This window comes from Monocercomonoides exilis, assembly GCF_001643675.1.
Source record: "Monocercomonoides exilis strain PA203 chromosome Unknown scaffold3-2548433, whole genome shotgun sequence".
In the NCBI taxonomy this organism is placed as follows: Eukaryota; Preaxostyla; order Oxymonadida; family Polymastigidae; genus Monocercomonoides; species Monocercomonoides exilis.
In genome coordinates, this window is record NW_027150548.1 from 892387 (window position 1) to 915573 (window position 23187).

Consider the following 23187-nt stretch of genomic DNA (forward strand, 5'->3'; position numbering starts at 1 on the left):
AGCAACAAGAATGCTAAAATATTGAATGCAGCTCTCATGTTGGGGAAGTGGATCGCAATTATTGAAGATGTGGAAAAATGGTGAAATAAAAAATTCCTGCGCCCCATATTATTTTGATCTTTCAAAAAAAAATGTTTTGATTCAAAAAAAAACATCAATTTTGTTCGGCGAATGAGAAGGATAATGTGAATTATGAAAAAAAAGTCATATCGATTGTGTATTAATACAGAAAAACTTATTGTAACATCAACCGAAGCCAAATTATTCCTTTTATTATAAAATTATTTCTCAAACAAATCAAATAACTCATTTATTTTGAATGAATGATAATCGTTAAATTATAAACTGTTGATAAATCATTTCTGCGTTGCTTTTTATTTTGAACAGTTCTAAATTATAATTTAGAAAAAATAATTTTTGTATTGAGATATTAAATATTTGTATTGAAAAAAAATTAAAATCATATGAATTATCATTGTGAAACCATAAAAGCTGTAATATTTTTTGGAATTTTCACTTTACAAAAATTTCTTATTTAAGAGTTCTTTGAAAAATCGAAAAGTCACGCTTTTATTGTTTATAAAATAAATACACATCGTATAATTGGTTTCATTTCACTTTTAACATTTTAACTTGAATCAGATTTGTAAATACTAATTTGAACAATTTCTTCCTTTCTTCTTTCCTCATCTTCCTAAATCCTTCGCTGAAGTTCTTTTAATTGGTTCACAAGTGCAATGAACGTTTTCATTTCCATTATCAACGCCTCATCGTTCATCCCATGGGCAATCATCAGCTTTTGAAATCCATAAGCAGCAGCCTTCATTCCATTAAATACATCGATCGAATATTCACTAGAGGAGCAGACTCGACATGATTGTAAAGAAATATCCAAACACTCTCCAAATTCTTCATATGCTCCCTCTTTCTCAGATTTCGTTTCCTTTTTTATTTCAGAAACAATCAAACAATCTTTGTTTTTATCACTTTCATTTTCCGAATTTTTCTCCAATGCTTCAGTTTTTATAACTTCATCATCATACAGCCCCTTTTTCATTCTCTTCAACCTCAATCGGCATATTTCCTTCTTAACTGCAATCATCCCCAGAAACACAAACGAAAACGCCAACGAAGAATTCGGAGGAGAAAAGGGTGTGCTGATTGACGTAAACACTCGATAATATGAGAAGATTTTCGAATAAGTCTCGTAAAGATGCTGAATGCGGGTGTAGAGAGACAGAGGAGATGTGCTAAGCAACGAAGATTTCTGAAGCAGAACCCCAAACAGTTCACTGGATTTTTCGCTCGAAGAAGAAGAAGAAGACGAAGAAGACAATGAAGATGTTGTTGAACTGCTTTCACTTGCTTCGCTTTCTTCGGCCTTTTCATTGTTTTCTTCTTTTGCTCCTTCTTCTCTCTCCTTTCTCTTTTCAAAATGTTTCATTTCTTTCCTTTTCCTCCTCTTCTCCTTCGCCATTTCTTTCTTCCTCCTCTTTTCCTCTTTCTCCTCTTCCTCTTCAATGTTCATCTTAGTTAATCTCGCCATCACCCCCATCCCTTTGATTCTGACCTCGTTCTCCTTCCCAAGCCACCCATCCAACGAACCCAGCAGCTTTTCGCATTCTTTTATTGAGTCGGCAAGAGAAGTCGTCTCAAACTGGTCTGCCAGCGCATCGCACAAGTCGAGCTCATGTGCTGTGTGATAAAGCGACAGTAAGAAAGAAAGCAAGAAGGGGCCTGCAAGATATATATGACCTTGCTCATGAAGTATTGACGAAAGAAGAGAAGAAGAAGAGTAAGAGGAAATGGCAGATGGTTCTGAGGTGACATCTCCAGCTCTCTCTTCTTCGTTCTTTTCGTCTCCGGATGCTTCATGCTCCTCTTTAGTTGCTTCAGATTTTTCTTTTCTTTGCTTATTTCTTCTTGAGTCTCTCCTATGCACCGAAGACGCTAAGTTAATTGCTTTCTGAGTGAACGGCTCGATCAACGAAAGCAAAAAATTGACGCGAGTCACAAAAATCTCAGAAGGGGAATGCAAATGTGCACATTCCAAATGAGATGGGTCAGAAAAAGCTGAGTCTCTTTGGCTGTGCTGACTGTTCTTGAATCCTTTGCAATCATGTTCTGAGCGACTTGAGCTGTAATTATGCTGCTTGTGACTTCTCTCAAATTTTCTGTTTTCTTTTCGTTTTCTGTTCTCGACAAACAAGCTGTGTCCTTTGCCTTCGTGGCAAGGGTGGTCAATGGTCTCCGGATAGTGTGTCAATGCACGCATCACCTTCATCATCGCCCTTTTCCTCTCTTCAATCTTTAATTCTGAGTGGCTTGAGCCGCTGGAAGAGCCATGAAAGTTGCGGTGGTTCTGATTGCGGTTCGAATATCTATCTTTTGATCCATTTTGCTTTTGACTGTATGAATGAGAAGAAGATGATGATTGCAACGAGGAAGAGTCATGAGAAATTGTACTGTTCCTTGTTTCCAGTCCATCGTCTCCATTGAAGAAGAAGTCTTCACTCCCCAAAGAAGAGGCAGCATTTTCAGCCACATTGCTCCATTTTTCCAGGTGTTGTAGCGGATGCAGCTGAGAAAGCTTTGAATAAACATTTGGATTCGAACAAACGAAGGCAAAATGGCGTGTTTGCGAATGGCGATGAGGCAGAAATGGAAGATTTAAACAAGAATGAAATGAATTCATTGATGCTGTTTCATTTTCTTCGCTTTCGCTTTCATTCTCTTCGTAACCTTTGTTTTCTTTGTGATGACGATTCTTCTTTTCGGTTTTTCTTTTTTTATTTTCTTTTTTGTGAATTTCTTTTTCTTCTTCCTCTTCTTCATCTTCTTCATCTTCTTCATCTTCGTTCTCTTCATTTTCATTATCATCATCATCATCAACATTTCCTTTTTCTTTTTTGGGTTTATTCTCTTTTCCTGAGTTTTTGCCCATCCCAACAGTTTTCTCCCTCCTTTCGCAATTCCCACATTCAAGCATTTCTTCATTCGCTTCCTCATTCTCGTCATACGAGCACAAAACAAGAGGAAATCCACATGTCGGACATAGAAGCTGTGTCAGCCGCCTTTCAACTGACAGCTTCGGAAGATATTCTGGTGCTTGCTGCTGAGAAGATATGGCTATATTTGAGTCTGAAGAAGAAGAAGAAGAAGACTGAAATGAAGTCTTCTTTTCGCTGGACAACAGAACCGTCTGTGCGAATGTGACTGAAGGCTGGTGATCATCTTTCAAATCCTTTTCGGCTTGATCACTTTCTTTATCACTTTCGCCTTCGTCTTCTTCGCCTTCTTCTCCTTCCTCTTCTTCACCTTCCTCCTCATTTTCTTCTTCCTTCTCTTCGTCTTCATTTTCTTCCTCTTTATCTTCCTCGTCTTCTTCATTTTTATCCTCTTTGTATTTCTCCTTGCTCTTCTCCTCATCCGGAACAACTGTGTTTTTGATGCCCCACAACTTCCACCGCATAAACGCTTCATCTTGCCACCATCTCAACTCCTTCTCTTTCAAATACTTGCGCTTCTTTTCTTTCTCTTCCTTTTCGTGCTCGACTTCATTTTCACAACTCTTCCCATCTTCTATTGCTTTTATTCCATCTCTCTTTTTCTCTTCTCTCTTTTTTTCCTTTTCTTCCTCCTCCTCCTCCTCCTCTTTTTCTTCTTCTTCCTTTCTCCATCCATTCCATCTCCTCTCCCACCACACACATCGCTCGCAGCTGCAAAGAAACCGATAATTTTGAAGAAGAACAGATCGTCTTTGTGTCTGTGACTGCTGCAGAGGCAAGTAATTTATGCAAATCTCTTCGTTCTTGTGGATAACTGATCTAATACACACAATGTGCACAGAAGGCGGCTTGTGAGATAAAACGCTCGTTTTGAAAGATGATCCAACGGAATTGCTTTTGCCTGATTTGCTAATTTCACATCCTTTTGGTACAAATAACTTGATTTCGTCATCCGTAACCTCAACAGAAGCACAGTCCGTTTTCAGCTTTTTATTTCTTCTTTCAGCAAGCTTCGTCTCTCCATCTTCTTCAACTTCTCCTAAGTTGCACTGCATGTTTTCTTCCGTTCCTTCGACTGCTTTCCAACCAGCACTTCCGTGCATAAATGCTGCCGCTGGAGCACAACTAGATGAATTGTTATCAAACCAATTTTTTAAAAAAAAAGATTTCAATGAATTTGTGATAGCATTAATATTTCATTTTTGAATTTTAAGATGGATGATCAACATGTTTCAAATAATTAGAATTTAGAAAATTGAAAACAAAATGTCAAAATTGAAAAATTGAAATTATTCAAACCTGTGATTAAGAAGGGAAGCTGATGGATTCACTGAAAATCCTTTATCAGGCCGAATGGTAAATGCATTTCGCTCGATGATGCACAGCAAGATCAAAATCAAATGCACCAAATCACAAGTTGCAAGAAGTGATCCAGCTGTTGAGTTAGGATAATGTTGAGGAAGCAATGGAGGTGCAGCAAACAACGTTAAATACCTTGAAACATTATCTTCAATAACACGAGCAATGAATCGCTTGTGAGTCGTGTCATTGTGGGTAAATTCATCGTATCCAGCCATTAAAAGGACATCAATAAAATGTGGTTCTTTTTGATAAACTTCTGGAGTGTAGGTTAGAACTTCGCTTCCAATATCTGGGACAGTTGGCTCATGCGCAACTTTTGATTTTTGTTCTTGATCAAGCAGCGTTAGAAGTCGGATGATCATTCTGGTATCAGCATCTGATTTAAGTCCCGTCCACTCCAAAAGAGTTGGACATTCAACTGAAGAATGCAATGTATCTGCTTTTTGGCATTCTTCTGAACAGTATCTCGCGAATTCGCATTTTTTGCAGATATATGGGGAAATTCCCTTTAGAGATTTAAAACATGTGTGACAATATTCTTTTGCATGGTGACCATAAACTACTGCGCTTATTGCTTTGCTTTCAATTATGTGCTCACCACTATGTATATCTCGTGTTGCAATAGCGAACCGTCCGAATGAAGGAGCAGAAATAATTTGTAAAGACATTTTTTTAATGGTTTCACGATTATAACGAATTATTTTTGTGTTTGCAATCTTCAACTTGTTAAAATAAAGATTATCGTTTGATTCAAGAAAATTTATTCTTTAATTTTTACCAAATAATATTCACAAATATTTCATATCGCAAATTGTTTTCTTTAAAAATAGTCCGTATTTTCGAAAATTTTAATGAGTGAATGTTTGTTTCAACCTCAAAGCGTTAAAATTTTCTTTTATTGTCGTTTCACTCTTTTTTGAAATAAAATAAAAACTTTCAAAAAAATTGAAAAATAAATTATCATCTTTCCATTAATTATTTTATGTTCAATATTTCTATTTTTTATTTTCTGTTATAAATTGTTGTGTATATGTATTTATGCCTTCAAATAATAGGCTATTGTTTATTTATTTTAAGCTGCAATAGTAGTAGTTGCAGTTATTTACAAATTCACAGACATCAATCACCATTAATTTATCATGATTCATTCACCATTTCACTACCAAAATGCTTTATCAATTCGAGTAAATTCAATTCATTTCATCTCCATAATGAATCGTGTATATTTATGAATAACGTCGAGATTAAAAATTCTTCTATTCATTTAAATAATACCTGTTTGTTTTCAACGGAAACATATCCGAAAATTTCATTTGGAAGCTGTTCATTCGCTATCATTACGCACTGTCATGTTTCAATGCTTGCGCAATTAACATTTCCTCAAAATTTTGATGGAAACGTCTTGTTGGCGAACTTGTCATTGAACTTAAGCAAAAAGAATTACAGTCCTGTTTTTTCCAAGATTCCATTTTCATATTCTCCGAATAATTTGTCTAAAGGATCATTAGAAATTTCCTTTTCTAATTTTGAATCGTTTTCATTTAACAATAATTTTTTATCTGTTTCACAGAAATTTTCATCAATATTCATTCATCACTGTTCAATAGACAATGTCACTTTCACTCATTCACCAAGCGAACCGATATGTATGATATCACATGAAATTATATGCGAATCATGCAAATTCAATTCAGTCAGAAGTGACGTTGATGGAGGAATTATGCAACGAGCTAACTTATTCTATTCTTTTCTTTCGATTAAGAACACATCTTTTATCAGAAGCGCATGGGAAAAACCGACAACCGAAAAATCTACACAACCTCTACAGTTTCAGTGGGATGCATCCGGAATGCTCTGCCAAAATGTGTTTTCTGACTGCGAGTGGCTGAAAGCAAGCTCACATGACTATGCCACCGTCTCCTGTTTGAATGAGCATCAGTCGTTGCAAGTTGCACGGTGTGTGTTTGTCCACTGTAGCGGGTGCACAGGCGGCGCTGTTCTTTCTTCTCATTCATGCAAAGTGAGCATCCAAAGAAGCAACTTCACAAACTGCTCGACTTACTCAGGATGCGGTGGGGCGCTTCAGATTTTCTGTTCAAAAAGTCAAGGAGCCGCTGTCGAATACTGTAAATTCACTGAAAATGTAGCTTCTTCTTCTTCTTCCTCTTCTGCTCCTTCTTCGCTATCTTCATTTTCGCCATCGTCGTCATCTTCTTCAAGTTCATCCTCTTTCTATCATTCTGGTTCTCATTGTTCACTTTCTTCATCTCTTTCTTCATCTGATGCAGGCGCTGTTTATTTAAGTTTTTGTCCTCCTCCTTCTTCTTCTTCCCTTTCCCCTTCTCTATCTTCTTCTCCTTTTCACTCATATTCCACCCAAATCATCAGCTCCTGCAGTTTCAGCAACAACACAGCTTCAAACTCAGCCGGTGCTTTGCTTGTGAATTGTCACCCTTCGACTTCGGATTCCTTCGATTCTTGTTTTTCTCTTAGAAACACCATCTTTTATGGCAATACGGCTAATGGAACAAAGCAAGGTGAAGGCGGAGGAGGGGTCTATTGCAGCATAGTAAAGCAGATAAGAAGACAAATGCCGATGTTTTTCTTCTGCTCATTTGAGAAGAACAAAGCGATATCTGGTTGTGGAGACGATGTGCTAATTGAAGGCGCATGTGAAAGGGAAGAATGGTGCAGATTGTTTGTGCCTAACGAAAAAGGAAGAATAAGATTGCATCAGAACAAGAATGAGACTAAAAGGAAGTGCGAAGAAGTTGTTTTTGTTGCAGATAAAGACAAAAGCGAAAGAGTTGTAGAAGAAGTTGAAGAAGCAGATGAAAATCATTCAAAGTTATCATCGCCATCAACATCTACTTCTTCACATAATCGACCAAACAAAATCCACGATTTTGATACCTCTAAGAGAAGAAAAACCAACTCTGGGCCTTTTCCTGAGATCATCACGCTTCTTGTGCCAAACGAAGAGCTTCGAGCGAACCCTGATTCAGCTACTAATATCTGCAGCGCTCCTTCCTCACTCTCATTTTTGAATAAACCTTCTTCTTCTTCTTCTTCTTCTTCTTCTTCTTCTTCTTACCCCTCCCCTATCTCCATCCCAGCCTCCCCCACCATCTTCATCCACTCACTTGTTGTGTGTGTTGATGGTGCCAATCCGCAGCTCACTTCTCTCTCAACACACAAGGCACAAAGCGAAGAATCCTTCATTGTTGACTCAGGCGCTTTGCTTCTCGTCTCTCTTCGGGTGTTTCTGTCTTCGCAGCATCCGCTCGCACCTCCGTTTGTTGCACTGGCGGAAGGAATGTCGTGTTCTTATCCTGTTCAGTTGTCTAAAAGAGATAAAACGGCTAATAAAGAAGGAAGAATTGAATATCATAAGTCATCTTTTAATAAATCAGCTTCTAGTTCATCCTCATCCTCATCCTCATTTTCTTCTTCTACTTCTTCTCCTTCTTCTTCCTCTTCCTCTTCCTCTGAGTTCCACCCTCACCTCGCCTCCTTCGAGTCTGTCTCTCTTGCATTTCCGCTGGACTGCTACTACAATTCTTCCCTGGTCACTCCTCTGTCCTTTGCCGGCCTCACCTCCAGCACAAAATACAAATCTCCACTCGAAATGATCGAAGCTCACTCGCATCCCATTCTCATCTGCGATGGCCTGGAAATAGCAACAGAAGAAGTCGCCTTGTCTGCTTTTGCTGTAGTTTCGTGTGGGTCGATTGTGATGGACAATTGTTTGGTGAATGTTTCTCTACAAAATACGGCGTTTATATGCTGCTATCAGGGGTATCAGGGTGTTCCAAGTTCAAATGAATGTATCACGAAAGGAGTGAAAAATCAGAAAAATTCCAATGTTCAATCTGTTTCTACCTCTGTTGTGTATTCTGTTGAGATTGAAGGATGCAAATTTGAGCAGATTAGCTGCTCAGATGAACACGAAGATTCCACTTTGATTACAATTAGAGCACATACATACTATCCAATCGCAAATGACTGCCCTCCTTCTACTGTTAGCAATTCAGTCTTGTCAACTGAAAGAAAAGGGCATATCGATGATGAAAGCTTCGTTTTGAATACAGCTCATCTTTCAAACTCTTCTTCTTCTGTTGTCAACGCTTCTTCAACTGCATCATCATCTCCTTCTTCTTCTTCTTCTTCATCTTCTTCCAATCATTCTCTACCTTCAACCTCTTTTTCCTTCACTTCTTCCTCCCGTCCCATTCTCTCCTGTTCCGTAGACTATCCCCCCTCTTTCTGCTACTCATTCCTTCCTTCCCATCTCTCTTTCTTCGCCTCCAACTCCACATTCGCTCAACTCCGCAGCCACTATGCCTTTCTCGGCGGGGTCTGTGCTTTGTGGCTGGATGCCGGTGATATTCTCAGTGTAAACAACTGTTCTTTCTCTGAATGCCAATGCTCGATGGTTGGTGGGCCGTATCAGGACATGTGGGGATACGGTGGTGTGATGTTTCTGGGGTGTATCGAAGAAGATGGAGGAGGAAGTGTGATTGAGCGAAATTCGAATTCAGATAAAAAAGCAAAATTTTACAATGAGAAGGATTATGAACATGAATTGATTCAAGGAAAGGAACGCTCAAATGGAGAAGAAAAAAACAAAAAATCGTCTTCTTCTTCTTCTTCTTCTTTGAATTCTGTTGCGTATTTTATACCAAACATCCAATTTCGAAGTGTCATCTTCTCAGGCAACATGGCTACTATCGGTAATGACATCTTCATATTCTGCGAATCCGTTTCACAGCAGCTCAATTCCAATCAATTTGAACTGATTATGAACCCATCAGTTTTTGACTTCCAATCTTCAATGGCGGCTTTTGAGAGGAATGGAGTGTTTGGTGGTGATGGTGCGCCTGATGGAAGCGGAGAAGACGAGAGAGAGGCAGTTGATTTGGTGCAGCTGATTCTGTTTTTTGAATGGCCAGTGGTTTACGTGGACAGCAATGGAGGTGTTGATGGAGGGATTTGTGGTCTTTTGGAGAGTCCGTGCAGAACGCTGAATGAAGCGCTGACGCATCTGACGTGTGAAGAGGAGTATTGTAAGGAGATAGAGAGAACCGAAGAGAGCAGGGGAAATGGAGGAAGCAGCAAAGAGAAAGGGAAAGAAAAAGGGAATAAGAAGATTGGAAGGGAAAAGAAGGAGGACTGGAATAAATGTGTGAGAGGTGAATGTGATGGAGCAAGAAGAAAAGAAATGGAAAATACTGTTGCCGAATTTTCGTCCTGTATGATGACGTTGTATATATCTGATTATTGTTCTGTTGAGCATCCATTTGAAATGAAAGGGATAACAATTACGTCAAATCCGACTATTCCTCCATCTTCATCGTCATCGTCATCTTCATCTTCTTCAGCAAGTGCTTATGCAAAGAATAAAAATGTTCGAAAAAGCAATCAAAATAAAGAAATTGAGCAATCAAATTCGGTTTCTTCTTCAAAAATCCTCATTCAGCCAGTCACGATCGAGCCACAAGCACAAAGGGAGATGATTATTTCAGCCTCAGGGCAATGCTTGATTTCTAACATTGACATCAAAATCAACTTTTCTTCTGTGTCTTCGTTTGAGAACTTGATCTGTTACAATTCAGATGGACTGTTTCAAATGTCAGATGTGTCAATCACTGAAGCAGAAGCGAATAATCAGCAACGAACAGTTTCTGCTCCGCTTATGCACATTTCTTCTAAACGTGCTGATTCTTTTCCATCTTCCTCTTCTCCATCTTCTTTATCTTCTTTTTCTGTGACTTCGTCATCTTTCTCTTCCTCCCTTCAATCTCAAAACTATGCCCGATCAGTCTTCTACACAGGATTTCTGCTCAAAATCACATCCGGAAGTGCTTCCTTTGAGCGAGTGGTCTTTTCGAACATAAAATGTGTCCATGTTCTGATTGCATCGTCTTCTGCTTCTCTTTCATTTGCTGGCTGCACTCTCAATCTCAGCTGTTTGTACGAAGGATTAACTGAAAATACACAATTATTGAATTCTTATGAAAAGGTTTATTCTTCTTCTTCTTCCCCTTCTTTTATGTTGACTTCTCTATCTTCTTCTTCTTCGATTCTTTCGATGCATTCGATTGTGATTGAAGATACAAACGACGTTCAGATTGACAACTGCTCTTTCATTGGAACATCTTCACAACTTTCGATGAGTTCTTCACAGTTTTCTTCCTCTTCGTCCATTTCTTCATCTTTTCCTTCTTCATTAAATTGTTTCTCTTTCACCTCCTCTTCAACATCCGACTCGTTTTCCTGCAGCTGGAACGCCTCTCTTCTCCTCCTTCACAAGTCCTCTGCGTCCATCACGAACTCTTTCTTCAGTCATTCTGCTGCCGGCGCATTGGAAGTGCGCAATTCTTCTCTTCGCATCGAAAATGACTCCTTCATCGGCAATGCGCCTTCAAAAGACGAGCAATTTGTTCTTTCCGGAGGCAGAAATTACAGTTTCACACAAAATTATCCTTCTCTCCGCAGAAACATCAAATGCTCTGGCGGCAGTGCTCTGAATGTGGAAAGCATCAATGTTGAGGAAGAAGAAGAAAAAGAAAAAGAAAAAGTGACAAGCAGCTCTTCTCTTTGGATACTCGACGAAGGCTGCACTTTCAGTGGAGTGGAAGCAGAGCTTGCTTCGTCGTATTTTGTACCTTTTCTGTCAAATGTGACTGCAACTGAAGCGGAAGACGGGCTGATCTTGCTTTTTGCGGGATCTTTGCTTGTTCCATGTAATCTCTCTTTTGAAGTCAGCTATGCTCATCACGATGATCGTGATGGTGATGATGATTATGATGTAATGACAGAAAGATACGAATTCACGAAATTTGTGTCTGAAACCAGTGCAGAAGGGTTTGTGCCTTCCTCTTCGTCGATTCTGACATCGCTGAAAGAGCACGCATCAGTCAAGGCAACAAAGGAAGATGATAAGGAGGAGGAATCACTTGATTTGGCTGACTTATCTTCTTCTTCTTCTTTTCGTTCGTTTTCTTCTTCTTCCTCATTTTCCTCCTCTTCTTCCTCTCCTTTGCCATTTCGAAGAACATTCCGTAAATCAGTTGCAACCGCCCATGTTTCTCTTCTCTTTGGCGATCGCTCTTTTCCAGACAAATCAGTTCCAGTTGCCCTTCAACTCGCACAAACACGCAAACTTGCTAAGCAAACGTTGATATTCGTCATCTGCAGTTCAATCATTTTTGTTCTGATTTTAGCAGCCATTTTGATTTTGTCCATTGTTATACTGCGAAGGCGGAAGAAACAGAGCCGAACAGTCGAAGTGATAATAAGCAGAGAAGCAATTTCTTCTTCTTCTTCTTCTTCTCCCTCTCCTTCTGCTTCTTCTCCTGCTTTGTCTTTAACTCTTTCTTATTCAGCGGGCAAAATGCTCAGCCGCTCTTATTCTGCACCAATTCTATCAGCAAAGCCAGTCAGCTTGCTCACACGCTCTCAGTCAGCAAATGCGAAACTGACTTCTTTGAGATCTTCTTCTTCCTCTTCCTATTCTTCTTCTTCTTCTTCTTCTAATTCGAATTATAATTCTGCTTCTGCTGCAGCTTCTGTTTATGCCTACATCTTCTCCCCTTCTTCCTCTCTTAAACAGCTCAGTAACACCACACTTTCGCCTGCCGGCAAAACCGAAGTGAACGAGCCGCTTTCTGCAGGCACCAACTCTTCTTCACCTTTCTCGCAGCGGCTGTATCCTCTTCAGTACTTCAGCGCCAATGTCTCTCTGGACACCCCTTCTTCCTCTTCACATTCACACACAAACACTCACTCACATTCACATTCACATTCACAATCTCATTCGCAATCGCAATCTCGCTCCCACTCCCACTCTCACTCCCACTCCCACTCAACTCTTCCTCTCCCTCCTCCCCCGCCTCCTCTCTTCTCCTCTCTGAACTTCTCCAATCCGAGTGTCCAAGGCAAGCCGATGTTCCAGCTGCTACCCATCTTCACCAGCAGCGCACTTCAAAGCGACGAGTTTGAGAACAGCTGCTCAGTCCAGTTCGAAGACGCACGCACATTCCACTCCCACAGCTTCTGCCCTGATGAACGCTTGTCCACCATCCCTGTGTCTCTCGGGGCTTCTTCTATGACTCCTCTTTCAACATCTTCTTCTGCTGCTACTTATGCTTATGCTTCTTCCACTTCGCCGGAGCAACCTCTTTCTTCGCTTGCTTCATCTAATTCACGGCCGCCTGATTATAAACCTTCTCCTCTTCCTCTTCCTCTTTATTCTTCTTCTCCTTCTCCTGCTCGTTCTCTTCCTCTTCCTCCACCTTCAAACAAGCCAGTAATTTTCCCTGTTACACCTTTGCTGTTTGACCCAGCTTGCGAAAGCACTCAAATCACACCTCTGACAACTGCAACAACTTGCACTTCTTCATCTGCCTCTTCTTCTCCATCTCTTTCACAATCACCTTCTCCTTCTCCTTCAGCTGTTTCACCATCTTCGACATCATCTTCTACCTCCGTACGATCATCATCATCTTCTTCTTCTTCTTCTTTGGATTCATCTTCTCTAACAAGCCCCAAACGCAATCGGCATCTACCCAGATCACGCACCCACTCCCATTCTCATTACCATCACACATCCATTTGCACAACACCACGAAAAGCACAAAGAACACAAACAATTCAAAAGACACAGAAAACTCAAAAACCACAAAGCCGCAATGAACACAAAGAGCATTCTGTTTCATTCCCTTTGTATGCAACAACGTCCATTTCACAAGCAGCGCATTCGCCCGAGCACGATCCAGAGCACGTCAGCCAGCCGTCTCCCTCTGCAGCCTCAAACATCCATCTTTCGTCGTGCAATTTCTCCTTCCGTGTTCCGTCGACATTCACATCTTTCCCTTCGAACTTCAATTCACTCGCGCCTTCTCCTTCGGCTTCTGTTCCCAGTTTGTCTGCGGCCGAGGAGTCTGACTCAATCGACTGTTCATCGTCTTCGTTTGCTGCCTCGTCGCTGGATGTTCATTGTCAAATGGCTGACAACCACGGAACAAACAAAAACGGAGTTAAAACCGTTCGGTCGCTGCCACGTGGAAGAATACGGTCTTGTTCGGTTGCTTCTTCGAATTTGTCCTCCTCAACTTCTTCAATTCTGTCTTCTGTTTCATCATCATCATCTTCTTCTTCTTCTTCTTCTTCTGAATCATCATCATCAACTTCGCAATCTTCGTCTTCTTCTTCTTCAACAGCATCAGCATCTTCTTCTTCTTCTTCTTCTTCTTCGACAACTTAGTCAAAAAATCTTCTAATTTATGTATGTATTAAGCAACTACACGAGATTGCGCTGAACATTTTTCTGTTCAATTCAAAAATTGAACAGTTTTATAAAGCGATCTTATCTGAAGACTGTTCTGAGTGATATGATAAGATTGAAGAGTTAATCGACTTGCAAGAAAATGAATGCATTTGGATATTCAACAGTAGGAATGAAACATGAACGATTCTATAAATAATTCAAATCGTACGAGAATACGTCAGTATTCATTTATTACGCTTGTTGTGGTTTATCCAATGCATTTTTGAAAGATATTTTTTAAAGAATTAATTGTCAAAAATGAAATCAACTCAAATTATTTTTCAATTTGGTTATCTAGAATTGAGAAAAGTTTGATATATTTTTTGTTGCTTTGTTTTTTTGTGATGTGGAAATGAAACGATTCCAATTTTTTAAAGAAGAATAATTGTTTCATCATACGTTATGTTTATTATTATTATATGAAATGTTTTCTTAGGAATATTTGATTTTCTACAATATTATAAACCTATTGAATGACACTTTTTTGTTGAAAATTGATTTGATATTATTTCAAATCTATCTTTTTTGAAATATTTCTATTTTTGTTTACATATTTTTCTTAACAATTTCATAGCTTGTATTATTATTGGAAAACTCTTTAAAAGTTATTGTTTCATCTTTATTTTCAATCTCTTGTTCATATTTTCCATGTATTTTTTAATTTCTTTCCTTTTTTTCTTGAATTGTAATAACATCAAAAAGAAAAAGTGGAATTTATTTATTTATATTTTCCAAGATTTTCTTATTAAATAAAATTTTTATCAGTCACTAACGATATTTTATGTATTGAACTAACTTTTCTTTTTTTGAAATGTTTTTTAATTTATTGACTCATACACTTCCTTTATTTATTATTTTATCTTTTAAGAAAAACAGTTAAAGTTTTTTTTATTGAAAGTTGAAAATATGAAAATGGGGCGAAATTTTTTCATTTGGGACAATATTTTTTGCCTTATGAATTTTGTTCCATTCTTCTCTAACATATATTTTTCTCAATTTTTGAATTTTTCTAAAATTAATAAGGCATATGATAACTTTACGTAGTCGTTGAAATGTTCACAAAATTTTTAAACATTAATAAAACGTGATTTAATAGAATATGGGTGATTATTTTTGAAATCATATCTTTATTCGGGGTGTTGATTGTTCAAAGATTGTTTGTAATTGAAAAGAGCTTTTGAATTTAAATTGAAAAATTATAACAACTGTTTTAATATTAAGTGAATCAGCTAAAATCAATATTCAAATGTCTTTATTGAGCCTTTTCACTCTTCAGTGATAATGAATTTATGTTCAAAGGAAATGCATGAACCGAAACTTTTGAACGAAAAAATTAGATTTCAAAAATTATCTCCCATATATAAAACACGTTTAGCATCGAATTTTTGGTTTTTAATCTTACATTTTTTTGAAAAAAAAACCTAGAATAAAGATAAATATTGTGGGAGCGATCAATTTTTGAAAAATTGAATAAACAGATATTTCGCATTTAGGTTGTGTATTTAATAACGCATTTGATAAAACGAAAGATATGTTTATAAAATTAAAATAAAAAACAAGATTTAACTTTTAAGACTTCGGAATAATGAATTTTTTAAATTTTTATTTATCAAAATAAAAAATATTTTAGGTGTTTTTAATTAAAAATAAGTTGAAAAATATTAGAAATATTCTTAAATTTTCGAACCTATTTGTTTTTTATTTATCATTTAATATACAACATAAATAAAAATATAGATTAAAAACATATTCTCATTGAATACGTTTAGTTATCATTAGCCATTAATAACATAATTTCGGTTGATTTATAATGAAAAGATTGAAGAAAAAGTTTGGAACAAATCTCAATTTTTTTCTAAGTTGCAAAATTTTTACCACATTTGTGAAAAAAATTGTGTTTTGTTCCAAACTTTTTCTCTATCTCATCAAAATAAGTCAAACATTCCCATGCACAATAATAAAGAAAATAAAAAAATTTGTAAAAAATGATAGACAGAATTGAGTGGAACAAAATTCATTAAGCGAAAATTTCGTTCCATATGGGAAGATCATTTTAACAACAAATGGCTGATCCTTTTTGTCATTATTCCTTTGTTTGAGTTTTGATCAAAATTTTGATCTCAATGGGATTTTTTTAATTAATATCTTTCTTCAATAACAACATCATGAACAATTAGTGTTCCCTATTTCAACCAATTTTTTTTTAAAAAAAAATCCCTTTGAAAAAAAAATTTTGATCAAAACTCAAACGAAAGTTTGTTTTCAAAAAGGATTTGCTATTAATTATTTTATTCTGAAAATTATTGGCAAAAAAAAATTGTCTTTATTCCATTGAAGCAAAAGTTCCTTGTTTTGTGGAATTTCAATTTGTTGATACTTTTGTTGTTTGAAAATATGAATTTTGTTTGTGATTTCTAAATGTCAAAAATTTTTCGAAAAGTTCCTTTTGATTAATTTTCGGTAAAATATGAAAACTTAATATTTCCATCAAATTCTCATTCAAACTCATCAGAATTAACCAAAATGGAAATTTTAACATTGTCAAGCATTTATATCGATACTGGTGAATTCTTGTGAGTTGGTATGAGAATTTGATGGAAATATTAAGTTTTCATATTTTCCTGACAATTAATCAAAAGGAACTTTTCGAAAAATTATCAACCAATCAAAATTTATTTATTGACAAATAAATTATGTGGAAAAAAATTGTCTCTTCTTCAATTGATTTTTTTCTTTTCAGTATTTCTCAAAAAGTGAAAAAAAAAGTGTATTCCATCTTTTTCAACTTTGAAGTTTTGAATGAATAAAACCACATATTTTATTCTTTATAAAAGCATTTTTCAACAAAATGGTTAAGGAATATGCAAAAAAGAATAAACAAGTGAAAAATAATTTGCATACAAAAAATTAGGAAGTTGCAATTTCTTTCTTTTCTGGAAAAAAGCATCTTGAACAACTTTGACAGTTTCGAAAAAAAAATACAATTTTTTTAAAATTGAATTATACACCAAAAATTATTCAAATTGAGAATTTTTGCATTCAAAAAAATAAAATTTGCATTCAAAATAATAATTTTGCAAACAAAATGAGAACTTTTGCGTTCAAAATGGAAATTTTGCAAACGAATTAATAAATTTTTCAAACGAAATAATAATTTTTGAATTCGAATTAATAGTTGTTGAAAACCTATCAAAAATTTATTCGCACTCTCACGAAATTTTGTGAAAATCATTTTTTCCCTTTTGAATCGGAAATAATTTTGTGTTGTCATTTTTTCTTGCTCGTGAAAAAAATTTTTGTAATTTTTGGGCATAGGTATAAATTGTACCACTTTCATTTTGGATTTTTTCAAAATTTGAATATTTTATCGTTTATCTACACAATATAACTAAGCGATTCAAGGAGGGAAATTTCGAAATTCGATCAAAATTTATCTCTTAAAAATTATAATTTTCGGCACCTATAATTTTATATTTTTGATCACATTTTATTAAAATATCAATTTCTTGGTTTGCAAAGATCAAATAAATTTGTCGATTCAATGGAACAAGAAGAAATATAACGTTTAATGTTTGTAACGAAGAATTATTGTCTATATTATTTTGTATGTTGCTAATTTTTATAGTTTCGATTATTTCGTTATTCACAAGTTTTAGCGTTATATAAGTTTTCGCTTTTGATGAATTGAATATAAAAACTTAATTGAAAGGAATTTACATGTTTGATTAATGATTATTAATGTTAATTATGAGATTATTATTGGTATATAATCATTGTTGATTTATAAACTCTTTTTGAAACGGATTCGTTGGAACTGGTATGAAATTCCATTTTTGAAAGGAGGAAGGAAAAGTTGGAAAGGAGCAGATGTGTATGTTAGTTGAGATTGAGGAGCAGTTGAATTTTTGGAAAGGTGAGAAAAGAAGAGGGAGATGGGGAACATTGAGGATGACGAAGCTTGTTGGAAAGAGAGAAGGAAGGTGAAGGAAATGGATCGTAAGAATTATGCTATGAACAGAGGCGATGGAACTGTCTTCGAAAATTCATAGAACATTGTTTTGTGATGTTTTTGTTTCGGATCTAGTTACGAATTTGTGAAAGTTCATTTTGAATGAAAACATTAATTCTAACATTTTGTCATTTTAAAAGTATTCTTTTTTAGAAAAATGGAAATAAAAAGTTCAATAAATGAGCAAAGAATATTAATTAAAAGAAAAAAAGCACTTTTCGTTTTAGCAACAGCTTTTTCCAGGATCAGGTTTTGACTACGGTTCCCTTTAAGTTGGCAACTCAATCTTTGAGGAGATGCAAATAAATTGACCTTTTTTATCTCCACATCAATCATCTTTAACTGACTCAGCACCACTTCAAACACACACTTCGTCATTCCACTCCATCCTGATGTCGAAGAATTGATCAAAATATCCTCCAGCGAAAGAGTCCCGCTCACCAGTGACACCATAAACACGCTTGGTGATGAGCTCCTTGTCGCGTTGTGATCAATCCCCACATGCCCCACATCCAGTTGACCAGAAGATATGCTGAACAACGATGTCAAAGAGGTAGAAAGCGCACTTGTCCCAATCACACTCACTGTCTTCCCTCTCCCGGTTATTATTATCTTCTTATCCCTTACATTTATTGTTGTCCCTTCGCTCTCATGCTTCCCACTCAGCACTGTGATCGAAGAGCTCAGCTGCACCATGCTCGACTCCACCGCATGCCCCACCGTCTTGCAAGGTGCTGCCTAACTCATCGGCAAGTTACAAGTATATGGACCATGGATAAAATATTTTTTATATATTTATAACGAACAAAATGGAATTTTAATTTATTTAAAATAAGTTATTTTTGTCGAAAAAGTGTTTTTAACAATTTTCCATTTTTCTTTTGATCAATCCCATAACATTTTCTTGTTTTTAACAGGTTTGAAATTTTTGTTTATTCGTTATTTGTGAGGATTTTGTCAAAAACCATTTGATTTTAGTTATATGCCAATTTTTCGTGATTCAAAAAAGGATATTTCTACGCTGATGAAATCCTTTTCAAACGAAGGGAAAACAATTGAATTGTTGTTATTGCACAGATTATTACCAGCAGCAAACATGTGCACAAAATGCAAAAAGATACCAAGAATCATTTATTGTGCGAAAAATATCGTTAAATGCAAGTGCAAATGTCAAATTCTTTCAATCAGACACAATTCAATTTTTTCGAATTCGAAATTATTGATTTCCACTTATATGAAAATCATGCTGCTATGGTGGATTAATGTTGATGTGATGCGCACATCTTTTTTGACTGGAGCCAGCTGCAACACTATTTGCATTCTTTTTAATCTATTTCGCAAGGCAGCACATGAAATGATTAAAGGAAAAAACAGAAGAATTGGAGGAAATAATTACACTGTTCAAGTCGACGAAATGTTACTAAGAAGAAGAAAATATCGGAAAGAAAACCAAAAAAACAAATTTGGATAGTGTGTGGAATTGAATCAAATATCAAAAATCCCATATCTTTTTTAAAAAATGTGGACGATAGATCATTAATATGTTTGACCGGAGTATTAAGAAGGCATATTCATGCTGGGACGACTGTGTGGAGTGATGAATGGAGAGGATACAGCAAAATAAAAAAAGAAGGGTTCAAACATTTGACAGTCAATCATAAAAAATGCTTCAAGGATAAAAAAACAAACTGCTGTACAAACGCAATTGAAGCCTATTGGAGTCGTCTTCGCCGTTTTCTGCCTTGCACAGGTATACAAGACAAAGACATCTCTTCATATTTATCCTCGTTTTCATACAAAACAAGCACTCATCACAGATTTTGGGATTTTTGCGTTTCTTTTTCTAATTTGTTTTTGAAACATATCATCCATTAAACATTTGATTAAACAATATGAAGTTTATTATTATTTTTTTAACATTGAAAAGATGAACAAAGAGAAATGACTTGAAGAAGGTTGGATGAATGATTTGAAATACAAAAATTGAAAAGAAAAATGTTTCAAAAAAAGGATGGTGATGTAATATTTTTCCTTGAGAATACGATCTTCTTTTATGTTGGTTAATAAAGAGGAGTGAGTAACATATGAAGAGGATAATGAGAAGGAAGAGTTAGAAGAGGGAGAAGATGAAGAAGATGAAGAAGAAGAGGAGGAGGAAGAGGAGGAAGAGGAGGAAGAGGAGGAAGAGGAGGAAGAGGAAGATAAGGAAGAAGATGAAGAAGATGAAGGAGATGAAGAAGAAGAGGAGGAGGAAGAGGAAGAAGATGAAGAAGAGGAGGAGGAAGAAGAGGAGGAGGAAGAGGAAGAAGATGAAGAAGAAGAGGAGGAGGAAGAGGAAGAGGAAGAGGAAGAGGAAGAGGAAGAGGAAGGACGAGATGAAATGCGTTGTGTCACTGAAGATGACAATATCGACGATGTTGATTGATTTGTGGATGATGTGAATGAAGATGTTGTGTTTGAGACATCAACAGGCTGAAGAGGAGACGAAGAAGAGGCAGAATAGAGGCGAATGCTACGAGATGTAGTTTGTGGTGAAGAGAAACAAGAAGACGAAATAGAAACAGAAGAAGTAGAAGAAGAAGGAGATGAATGTGTCCTTACAGATTGCAGAGGAAGATGAGGAACATGTGGAGAGCTGCCTGATGAAGCAGGGCGGATATTTGAATGATGGATGGAAGAAGAAGAAGAAGGTGAAGAAAAATAGAAGATGCCAGCTTTTCCAATTCATGTAGCGAGATAGAAAAAACTGAATGCGTTCTGAATGAGAATGCACAACTAGCTCATCGGATTCGACAAATGAGTCGCTTCTTCAAAGCATTCTCAACAAATATACCAAACAGACTGCAATTTCTCTTTCGAGCTCATGTAAAGCATTGATAGGCTATGCATCATACAAGACATATGGCTGAGGTCACGAATGCCATCGTTGAATGCGATGCAAACAAGAATAATCTCAAAACTTCTGGCTCTTCTGAAAAAGGATAAAAAGGCTTCATTCAATGGTATTCCTGTTCGTAACCAATTTGCATTTATTCAAAGAACACCTAAAAAGAAAAATGAACAAAACAAAAAAAGTCAAACCATCTTTTTTGGACATGAAATATTTTTCCATCTCCAAGGGATTGGTAATTATAGGTCCAACTGGCTTTCTTTTTCTTAAAATCCATTGTGAAGCCAGTCATGATTTCAAATGAAAACACACATCCTCCAAATTAACTCCTTTTCAAAGCCCAAATCAGTGTCATGTCTTCGCTGATGACTTTCCAACGGGTTTCGCGTAAATTGCAATGCGTTTGTTGAAAAGGCCTGCTGAGTGCTTCGTTCAACTCGCTTCCTCCATTGTTCAATCCACCAATTCCCTTTCCTCTTCCACAAAACCAACCTTCCACCAAAAATCACGCAAAGCAAGTCATGCACAAATGATATGCCAAGTGCACTGCACTTCCCTCGAAATAAACAATCAATGCAATTCAATCTTTCAGAAACATTCTTCTCGCTTTTTCTGCATCTTGCTTTATTCATTTTTCATTCAATATATCACAGCCAATGTCGCACCATATGTTTTGCGATACATAGCCAAGTTCAAATTTCATGCTGGTTTTCTCCACCAATTCACTTTTCGCAAGCAATCGACGCAAACAGCCACTCGCTCCTCCATCTGCATGTGAAATCTCTGTCCTTCTGCAGTGCTATGACTCGCATGGGTGCATCTGTGGCTGTGGCCTAAGCAGCTCAAACATGTTCTGGCTGCAGCAAATAATTTATCAAAAATCTTCACTTATAAAATTATAGGTTTGCCACCCTTATTAATTTACTCCAACAAAAGAATATTTTTTAATATAAAGATTTGTTTGTTCTGACGCAAAAATAATAGATGGCAAAAGAGGTTTCGAATCCATTGTTATTTAAATATTTATGATTTTGTGTTTTTAATTTTTTCTTTTTGCGAATGTTCAACGAATATTTCGAAAAAGAATTTATTAACTGTTATAAAATAATGTTGCGATTTCGCAGTTTCTTTATAACAAAATAATATTTCTGGGTATGCCAGAATTTATAAGAAACGAATGATAAAATGAATAAATGCTTCTTTTTTCTTTTTTGATTTTTCAATTTTTTCAGAGAAACTTTCCAATTGGAACAATTCACTGGAGCCTAGAAGAAACAGAAAACAGAGGAAATGAATGAAATAGTTGATGTAATGAATTTTTATGGACTCGTATCCATTATCAACGAAGAAACATTCAACAAAATGGACAAATTGATTGAAGATAAGAAACTGTCTTTGGAGAATGTCATTTTGTTGCTGAAGCATATAGGATATTACAATGTGCTGAAAAGTATTTATCTTTATGGATTAAGAAGATCTTCGTTGAGCGATAGATTAAAAAAGATGATTATCGATGAAGATAAGAAAAAAAGAGGAAAAAAGAGAAAATATTTATTCAGATCTTTGTGAATGTTATATGTCCTATCGTTTCATCTTCAAAACTGAAATGCTTCACATTTGTGTGCGATGCGATCTGAAAGTAACATTGAAGAAAGAAGAAAAGGAGGAGGTTCAAAAGGATGTGGAAATGGCTTTATTGACTTTCAGGAACATTGACAATTATTCCGTGTGTGCAAGTCTATTTCATTTTTTTCATTATTGATTTATTTCATGTTTTTATTAGGTTGTGATTGAAGAGGTTAATATGAAGGAAATGACGGAAATTTTGAAATTTAATCAGGAATATTACAACCTGACTCAACTCACCTATTACTTTGCTTGGGTTTTTTGTTACACAGATTTTACAACGACAAAAGCTTTGATGAAGTTAGCACAAATGAATTGCATTTTGCGAGAGAAGCAAGAAGGGAAATCGAAGATCTGTCAAAGCGTGTGGACTGGAAGAATAAAAAAGAGGAAATGAACAAAGAAGAAGCGAAAGAAGAATTTTCATTGATGAAATGGGTCGAAACATTAAAGATTTATTTTGACATTTGTCGAGTGAAGAATGAAGAAAATGTTAAGCTAATCAATAGCATTGTTCAGGTATATCGAGCAGCAAAAGGGAATAATGGAGTAATTTGCTTTCACTGCATTCACTCCTTGAAAAACGCAGCAAAAAATAGAGTTGTGAAAGTTGAAGATTTATGGAAAGGAGGAGCAGTTAATACTGTTTTGGAGGAGATGCAGCGGCAAACATTGAATGACAAAATTGCGTATAATGGATTTATTTTTTTCATAAATGTTTCAATTAAAATGAAAGAAAAGACGGTTAAAAAAAAGGAAAAAGTTAAAAGAAAGACATCCAAAAAGAAGATATATAATGAATGGAAGAAGAAGGATACGAAGATATCACCACAAGCTTTCATGAAGCTTAAGGGTTTTTTAAAAGTTATTATGATTGTGGTTTATCGTTGAATGTTTGTGATTATTTCGCGAATATCTGAAAAAATCAGATGCATTTCACTTTGTAACTCAAAAATCAGCA

The 23187-nt window shown here is 36.0% G+C and overlaps 3 protein-coding genes across 3 annotated transcripts; 2 read left to right on the forward strand and 1 right to left on the reverse strand.

Moving 5' to 3' along the window:
• Positions 1 to 414: 414 nt before the first annotated feature.
• On the reverse strand, positions 415 to 5038 carry MONOS_5252 (uncharacterized protein; the record flags this gene model as incomplete). The annotated part of the gene is made up of 2 exons (XM_067875383.1): positions 415 to 4133; positions 4308 to 5038. 2 exons carry the CDS (start codon positions 5036 to 5038, stop codon positions 695 to 697), a joined length of 4170 nt encoding a protein of 1389 aa, XP_067735176.1. The 3' UTR covers positions 415 to 694.
• A 942-nt stretch (positions 5039 to 5980) lies between these two features.
• Positions 5981 to 14738, forward strand: MONOS_5251 (uncharacterized protein; the record flags this gene model as incomplete). Its single annotated transcript, XM_067875382.1, has 2 exons — positions 5981 to 6016; positions 6133 to 14738. 2 exons carry the CDS (start codon positions 5981 to 5983, stop codon positions 13636 to 13638), a joined length of 7542 nt encoding a protein of 2513 aa, XP_067735177.1. The 3' UTR covers positions 13639 to 14738.
• Positions 14739 to 22206: 7468 nt separating this feature from the next.
• Positions 22207 to 22623, forward strand: MONOS_16954 (uncharacterized protein; the record flags this gene model as incomplete). Its single annotated transcript, XM_067869831.1, has 2 exons — positions 22207 to 22326; positions 22384 to 22623. 2 exons carry the CDS (start codon positions 22207 to 22209, stop codon positions 22621 to 22623), a joined length of 360 nt encoding a protein of 119 aa, XP_067735178.1.
• Positions 22624 to 23187: the final 564 nt, after the last annotated feature.